This window comes from Talpa europaea (genome assembly GCF_964194135.1).
Source record: "Talpa europaea genome assembly, chromosome: 1".
Taxonomy (NCBI): Eukaryota; Metazoa; Chordata; class Mammalia; order Eulipotyphla; family Talpidae; genus Talpa; species Talpa europaea.
This window is the reverse complement of record NC_140073.1, coordinates 32,124,790-32,134,075: the sequence shown is the minus strand read 5'-3', so window position 1 is coordinate 32,134,075 and position 9,286 is coordinate 32,124,790. Positions and strand designations below refer to the sequence as shown.

The 9,286-nt window shown below is 35.6% G+C and overlaps 1 protein-coding gene across 1 annotated transcript; it reads right to left on the bottom strand.

Annotated features, from left to right (window-relative positions):
• Nucleotides 1-619: 619 nt before the first annotated feature.
• LOC311177258 (olfactory receptor 5P1-like) lies at nt 620-1,543 on the bottom strand (the record flags this gene model as incomplete). Its single annotated transcript, XM_084243117.1, has 1 exon — nt 620-1,543. Exon 1 carries the CDS (start codon nt 1,376-1,378, stop codon nt 620-622), a length of 759 nt encoding a protein of 252 aa, XP_084099243.1. The 5' UTR covers nt 1,379-1,543.
• Nucleotides 1,544-9,286: the final 7,743 nt, after the last annotated feature.

Here is a 9,286-nt window from a genome sequence, read left to right as displayed (position 1 = left end):
GATCAGTAACCTGTGGACGTACATGCACATATCTCTGAATAAACTACGGAATTCCCTAAGATGCTGTATTCCATTCTGTCAATCAAGGGATATGTATGCTACTATTTCATGGAAATGCTGTGACAATTAAATGGAGAACCACAATGGATTTGTGTCCAGAATTTAATGTTAAAAACTAGTCAAACAGCTTCTTACCTTCATGATTTTGATCAACTTCTTAATTTCTCTGTGTTCCAGGTGATTGAGCTATTATATAAAGATAATAATATGACTTTATAGAATATTTGTGAGAAATAAATCACTAAATATATGAGATGTGTTTAGAATTGTGCCTTAAATAGTATACCTTTCTATGTAATACTAAGAAAATTACTATCTACATAGCTACTGTTCTAAGTAATAAGTACTTTGCACGGTAAGTGAGATTTATTGTTTGGTAAATAGAGTGTTTGGCACCTATAGGTGTTTAAAAATATTGTTAATTATTGTCACCACTATAACTGAATCCAAGAATCTGCCCATTGGTTTATTAGTGTTTAAAAGAGTGAATTAGAAGAACGATGATATTAGTAAAAGGAGTAAGCTTTGGTAGTTCCTAACTGCAATAAAAAGAAGGATACTAAGAATATATTCTGACAGTTGCCTTTCTCAAAGCCTCCTTGACATCTTTGTTCCTCAGACTGTAAATCAGGGGGTTCAACATGGGAATTACTACCGTATAGAACACAGATACGATTTTGTTCTGGTGAGTTGTGTAGACAGATTTGGGCAAGACATATATGAAGATAATGGTTCCATAGTAGAGAGTGACAGCTGTAAGGTGTGAGGTGCATGTGGATAAAGCCTTGTGTCGTCCTTCTGTGGAGCGCATCTTCAGGATGGTGGTGAGGATGAAGATGTAAGAGAGAGAGATGATTAATACTGTAGACAAAATGACTAATGCAGCAAAGATGGAGGAGATAATTTGTATGATGGAGACATCAGAACAAGAAAGTTTCACTAGAGGGGCAAAATCACAGAAAAAATGGTCTACCTCATTTGGGCCACAAAAAGACAGAATTGCTGCCAGGACAGTATATGTCCCACCATTCCCAAACCCACAAAAGTAGGAAGCTCCCACTAAGAGGTTGCAGACTCTGGGGGACATCTTGGTTTGGTAGAGCAGGGGAGAGCAGATGGCCATGTAGCGATCATAGGCCATGACAGCCAGAAGGAAGCACTCAGTTGAACCAAATGAGATCACAGAACAAAGCTGGGATTCACAGTTAGCACGAGGGAGTGTCATTCCATATCCAAGGAATCCTGTAAGCATTAAAGGTGTGACTGAAGTGGAAAACCCAAGATCTACAAAAGCCAAATGGCTGAGGAAGAGGTACATGGGTGTGTGGAGCTGGGAACAGGTTCTTATTAATGCGATTATGCTAATGTTGCCTACCAAAGTACCAGTATAGATTGCTAGAAATAACACAAATAAAATGGCAGAAATTGCAGGGTCCTTTGTTAACCCCAAGAGGATGAACTCTGTCACACCAGTGTGGTTTGCAACCTCCGTCTCTGTGAATGATGCCTGTTGAAAGAAATGCGAATATCATTTAGTCCATGCTTATGAAACAATGTGCTGTTTTCTTTGTTTATTCAGACTCCTTGTTACCATTCCCAGCCTGTAAATATGTGCTCTACAGGACTTTTGTTTGTTTCTTCTTTGCAAGAGAACAGGCTGATTCACCCTCACTGGAATTTTGCTTATAACTTTTTCTCCATCTCTCAGCCTTGACATTTAGACAGATCTTGCTCAAAGTCCTGATATATCACTTTGTTTATTGGAAGTCTCAGTTGAAAATCCAACTAATATCTCAAATTAGTGTTCTCCGTATCTGGTCATTTTGTTCTTCATTCTCTCTCTCTCTCTCTCTCTCTCTCTCTCTCTCTCTTTCTCTCTCTCTTTCTTCTCTCTCTCTCTCTATATATAAATATATATATTTATATATAAATATATATACAAATATATATATATATATTACCCCTCCATCCTTTCTTCTTGTCCACTTATAGATCACAGTGTTACTGCCAAAGTAAAAAGTATATCATGTCAAATTGGATTTGTTATGTTTTCACTTCCTTCTCACTATGTCACAATAAACCTAGACTCTTTAGGACCATACACTGTGCTAAGTATATATCTTATATGTATTATATCACATATGTGATTCTTTGCTTGTCCCTGAGAATATTTTCATCCCAAATTTGTACTTATCCAACCTTCCCGAACTATTTAGAGTCACCTCAGTATTCTCTACCCTCTCTGGCCTTTGATTTGCTCTGTCTCCTGCTTGGCTATCTCCCACCTCCCACCATCACTATCTTGTGTTACTTCTCCTCATCTATCAAGATTCATTTGTATCCAAGACTCCTATCACTGTATTGACCTCACCTATTAAAGATAGCAGAATTGTTTTTTCTGATTATGACTTCTGTTATTTGCTTGTTTTTGTTTCATTCTTCCTAACTTGTTCATTTTCTCAATTACTCTGTGTTTTGTATGTTTGACAGACAATCATGCTTAGGTATGAAATGGGCTAAAAAAGCAACATGTTGAGAAGTGAATGCATGATTATTTCAATGGTCTCAAATAACCCAGTCCTGGGGCTTTCTTAGAACAAGGGGTTATGTCTCAGACTATGAAGCTATCAGCAACCACTGAAACAGGAGTTTGATCCCAGGCCAGGGAGCTACACACATGGTGCAGTAGACCTCTCCTGTCTCTCCCGCTGCTCACCTCAGCAGTACATTTCAGTCAGTTTGTCACCCTGGCACCGACTCCATCTCTGTGAATCATCTGACCTCCCACAACTCTGGCTTACACCTCAGCCTTGTATAATTAAAATAAAGCTTAAAAAATAACCCAGTCCTTATAGAGATAAGACATTGAAAACAGTAGCATCAGATGAAGATGGAAAACACCCTGTGATTTTACTTCTCTGTGGTACATAATGAAACAAATGATTGAATGACCCAAATAAAACAAAAATAAAATTTGAAGCTATAAGATCAAATTAGTGGTTGCCAAGAGAAAGAAGAAAGGGTAGGAAATTAAGCTAAAAGGTGGCATTTGCTTGGTGAAAGATAGAGTTAGACTCTGCAGAGGTTATAATAGTATATACAGATTTATAATCATCCACATGGGAAACTTATACTGCAATGTTACATCAATAAAAATATTTATAAAATTAATATAAGTAATATCTTTTTTCTTAACAAATATATAACCATGTTTCAGAAAACACTGGAACGTTCCAAATAAGCATTTGTCTCAAGTCAGGCAACTAACAATATCACAAAATTAACTATTATCACCTGGGTAATTTATTACTGGGTGATTTATTTTCCTTTGTGTATATTTTAATACAGCTTTTAAAACATTTAGATAACTTTTAATTATCACAGTATAATTCCTAAAAACAGAATATTTGAGATCTACAAATAAGTCATTCTGTAGCAGACCTTATTTTAAATTAACACACTAAGAGTCAGAAAAAGAGGGTGGAAATTGTATGGGGAATATAACCAAGATGAAAATGCATACATTGTGCAAAATGAAAAATGATGTAAAAAATATTTTTAAAAATTAAAAAAAATGAATTCACTGGTTTTGATATTTCACTGTTCACAACTTTACACAGTTAAAACTAGTGATTTTGCAAATTGGAAAAACATTTGGGGGACAATAAAAGAAACGATGGTATATTTTAAGATAATGTCATTCCTAAACTTTATCTTAAGGCAATAATACAAAAGAAGTGTAGTCTGTGCTCTAAGTAAGATAATCTCCCTGATTTGTTATAATGAAAGTACTAAGTGCTCGCTGTTTCTCATTGTTTTGTTGAGTTCATACCTTCTCCATGTTTGCCCATAGAGTGGTGTCCAATGCAGAGTTCCAGTGATTTCAGGCCGTTCTAAGAAAACAGAATTATCTGCAGATAATAAGGTCAAAGAAATTACCACAGTCAATAAAATGATTTCAAGGCATAAAAAGACTCTGAAAATTAGGAAATAAAGTTGTATTTATCAGAGTGATTAAATAGAAGTCTGAAAATATTACTAAAATATCTCATATATTATAAAATCAAAAACATAAATCACACTTATTTTAGTGACCTATAAATTTCACTTGTAAACATCATTTCTTTCTATCTACTTCAGCTAAGTAACAACCCTTCAACCCCTGCAGGTAAATTCTACAAATTTGCAGATCTTTTTTGGTATGCATTTAATTTTTTTTCCACATGTAATTAACATCTGAGGGAAGATTCACAATGTTTTAACTGAGCAATACCTCATTATTGATTTTGAGATTTTAGTTTTGGACACTTGTAAGTAGAATGTGGTCATACTGCATATTTCATTTTGTAATTTAAATTTTCAATTAACATCAAAAATTATTCCCAATCTCCTGAGCAATCTTTTTAACTGTAATGAAGGATAGAATATAGTTGAAACTCTTAGCATGCTAATGTATCTCTGCCTAATTATTAATTATATCTGCCTATATTGCTTCCTTACAGATTTTGTATTTTTAAGACTCATGTTGGGGGAGAAAGGGAGAAGAAGATAGAATCAGGTTTACATGAATCTGAGATTTTCTGCTCAGTGTTACTGATGCTAATGTTTGGAAACACAATTTTGTGCAAGCAACATTATTTCAGGTCTGAATGTTTTAAGAATCTACTTTGATAAATAGCAGCATAAAACATTTTCAAAATATTTAAAAGCCTAAAAATCAAAAATTTCATGGGAAGAATAATATGCCAACTGATGATTCCCTTCCCTTCTTCTTGCTGGCCATTAAGGGTTATTTCCAGAGCACTTCCCTTTGGTGTCCCCTTCATGCTTGACCACTGGGTCAGCGAATCTGATCTCAAATATTCTTTTTCTAAGTGCCTGGGTCTTTTTGAATAATAAATAGGACAATGACTCTCATCTAGAAGCTTGATGAGGTGGCTCCTTCCTGATTTCCTTCTCATAGTGTCAATACCGAAGCTTGCCAGTGGCTTTGGCTCCTGCAGACCATGTATAACAACTCTGGGAGCCTGAGCAGCCTTGGTTGGTGCCCAGAGGGACCGTTCTGCAGGGCACAGGGCATCTCTTTTGGAGACCACAGTTTTCACAGGGGTCAAGAGTTAATATTAGTAACAAATATTTTCAATTTCTCATGGAATAAAAAGGTAAATTATTTAAACACAATCCTTACATTTAAACTCACCGTTCAGAGTCAGAACAGTTGTTGCTGAATTCCAAAGAAAACCTTATAAATCAGATCTTCCCTGTTAGTTTTGTAGGGTGCTGTGTGCTGCATACTTGGCATTGAAAACCATGGAAGGCTCCTCTTGGTCAAGAACAGTTACATGCTGTGAGAATATGGGTGGGTGTCTGTGTGTGGTGGATGGAAAATAGGTTTTTATAGGACATGACAAGTCTCCTAGGCCTGTTGTTTTTGCCCTTTGAGGAAAGGGTTTTGGGCTCATACAGAAATGACTTCTTGAGCCAGGTAACTCATTAAGCAGGTTGCCTCCCCAAAGGAGCATCTATATGCTATGGTACATTTGCAATCCCTTCCCTCTTGTTATTGAAATGAAGTTGTTGGCTTCTCAGAAACATCTACCATTGAGAATAATTTGTAACTTGGTAGACTAGGATGAAGTCCAAGTAATTTTCAATTAAAATGACCTTTCAGATAAATTAAAGAACATTATAATGAAGAGAAAAATAGCAAGCAAAGAAATTAATTGATTTAGTGATTGATGAAGTGATTTTACCTAGTGGTTATGTAGTTGTAGAAAAATTAAAGATGATTTTAATAGTGAAATTCATTATACACAGTATTGTTCCTTTCATAAATATCAAAATTTTATCCCTTTCCCTCAACAATTAGAAAAAGCTCTCCGAAGCATCTAGACACATTTCATTGAGACAGCACATTAAATCTCCTTCCTTTTCATGTCTCTAAGGCTTACTATTGGGATGTATCATTCTTAAGTTCTTTTGAAAAGTTCTGGTAAGAAGAGGCAGCTCCAGGTGATTTGTTCTGTGCAACCATCATTTTTTATCCTTAATTTCTATTCAGGGTTGAATTCTTCTACTTCTTGCACCAATCTTTGTCCCATGCCCCTTCTGAAATTGTGTGCTCCCATGTGGATCCACCTTCAACCTCAACCACAAAATATTTCTCTGCAATATATAGCTTCCCAAATTCATCCATTTCATAAAATACTTATGTTATTATAAAGAAGGAAAGAGGTTTGCAACATCAAATAAAAAGAGTTTCCCAAATCCAAAACTGTGTCAGCACACCTGAAACTTGCTCAAATCATTCTACAAGATTAAACTAATTTATTGTTCTATGTGGAAAGTGGAGTGACCAGCACTCCATAAGACCTGAGAAGCTGAGAGGAAGCTCCTCTTTCATTTCATCACTGATTTATTCAGTCTGTCAAACAAATAAAGTTAGTCCCTCCTCCCCGACACAAAAAGCACTTTTCAATCCTGGTAATACCATGTGTACCATGGGGAGAACAGTAAAGCCATGGCTGTATGTAGTAGATAAATATAATCAAATTGTACATTTTAAATGGATGTGCTCATTATATTGAAGTTTATGATACTTCAGGGAAGGTTTTGAAAAACTCAAATCCTGCAGTTTGGACATACAGTATCATATTTATAGCTTAGAATTATTTCCTACAGCTTATAATTTTTATTTCATCTTTTATGAAATTTCAGCTTCCTGGGTAACAAATTTTCTCAAGTTGGTTTATCTGAAAATTTCTTTATTTTAAAATTAATAGAAAATTTTACAGTTTAAAAAATATTCATTGAATGTTTATTTTCCCTTTTACAAACTTGAATAATTCATTCCATGATTTCTGAAGAGAAGCCAGCCTTTAATGATATCACTGCTTCCTGTGTCCAAAAGCAGTTATTTTTCTCTTGTTTTTAAATTTTACTTTTCAACATTTTCCTATTATGTTCACAGCTGTGTGTGTGTGTGAGAGAGAGAGAGAGAGAGTGTGTGTGTGTGTATTCTCTGGCACATTTTACACACACACACACACACACCCAATATAATTATTTTATTTTATTTTTTTTTTTTATTTTATTTTTTTTTTATAAATTTTATTGTTATATTCCCCATACAATTGCAGCCCCCCATTCTGACCCCAATCCCTCCCCTCCCGCCCCCGCCCCCCTAAAAGTGTCTCTGGTTCATAGTTTTTTGTTGATTTTGATTTTCACTTTCTTATAGTTATTCATTTTCCTGGTCCCTTATTTAAGTTTTCTAGATTCCTGCTATGAGTGAGACCATCCGGTATTTTTCTTTTTCTTTTTGGCTTATTTTGCTGAGCATGATCCCTTCCAGCGCCATCCATGTTGCTGCAAATTGCATGTGTTTATCTTTTTTGAATGCTGAGTAATATTCCATGGTATATATGTACCACATCTTCTTGATCCAGTCATCTATTTTGGGGCATTTGGGTTGTTTCCAAAGCTTAGCTATTGTAAACAGTGCTGCTATAAACATAGGGGTGCAGGTGTTCTTTGGAATTGATGTTTCTGTGTCCTTTGGGTAAATACCTAGGAGTGGAATTGCTGGGTCATATGGAAGCTCTATGTTTAGTAGGTCCAGAAATCTCCACACAGCTTTCCACAGTGGTTGGACCAGTTTGCACTCCCACCAACAGTGCAGAAGAGTTCCTTTTTCTCCACACCCTCGCCAACATTTGTTGTTGCTAGTTTTTTTAATATGTGCCATTCTCACTGGTGTAAGATGGTATCTCATGGTAGTTTTGATTTGCATTTCCCTGATGACAAGTGATGTTGAACATTTTTTCATATGCCTGTTGGCCATTTGCATTTCCTCTTCAGAGAAGTTTCTTTTAAGCTCTTCTGCCCATTTTTTGACTGGATTATTTTCTTTGTTGTTGTTGAGTCTCATCAGCTCTTTGCAGATTTTTGTGATCAGTCCTTTATCATTAGTGTTGGGTGCAAAAATGTTCTCCCAGTTGGTGGGGTTTCTCTTTGTTTTTGTTATTGTCTCTTTTGCTGTGCAAAAGCTCTTTAATTTGATATAGTCCCAGCTGTTTATCTTTGCCTTCACTATCACTGCTTTGGGTGATGTGTCTGTAAAGATGTCTTTGATGTGCAAATCACGTAGTGTTTCGCCTATATTTCCTTCTATATATTTTATGGTTTCAGGTCTTATGTCTAGTTCTTTAATCCATTTTGAGTTGATTTTTGTGTATGGTGTGAGGTGGTGGTCAAGCTTCATTCTTTTGCATGTAGCGACCCAGTTTTCCCAGCACCATTTATTGAACAAACTTTCTTTGCTCCAATGCATAGTCTTTGCTCCTTTGTCAAAGATTAGTTGACCATAAATCTGTGGGTTTATTTCTGGATTTTCTATTCGATTCCATTGGTCTGTATGTCTGTTCTTGTTCCAATACCATGCAGTTTTGATGATTATGGCTTTGTAGTATAGTTTGAAGTCTGGGAGTCTGATGCCTCCATTCCCTTCTTTTTTTTTCAGGAGAGCTTTGGCTATTCGGGGTTTTTTGTGATTCCATATGAATTTCATCAATAATTGTTCTATTTCTTTGAAGAATGACATTGAAATTTTGATTGGAATAGCATTGAATCTGTATATTGCTTTTGGAAGGATGGCCATTTTAATAATGTTTATTCTTCCAATCCATGAGCAGGGGATGTCTCTCCATTTCTTTGTGTCTTCTTCTATTTCTTTTAACAGTGTTTTATAGTTTTCTTTGTATAGGTCCTTTACCTCTTTTGTTAGATTTATTCCCAAATATTTGATTTTTTTTGTTTCAATAACAAAAGGGATGGTCTTTTTGATTTCTTCTTCTTCAGATTTATTGTTTGTGTATAGGAAGGCTACTGACTTTTGCGTGTTGATTTTGTATCCTGCCACTTTACTGAACTGATTGATGAGTTGAATTAGCTTTTCTGTGGAGTTTTTGGGGTTCTCTATGTATAATATCATATCGTCTGCAAATAGTGATAGTTTGACTTCTTCTTTTCCTATTTGGATTCCTTGGATGTCTTTCTCTTGTCTTATTGCCCTGGCTAGGACTTCCAGTATTATATTGAAAAGCAATGGTGAGAGTGGACATCCTTGTCTTGTTCCAGATCTTAATGGAATTGCTTTCAGCTTTTCACCATTGAGAATGATACTGGCTGTTGGCTTGTCATAGATGGCCTTTATGATGTTGAGGTA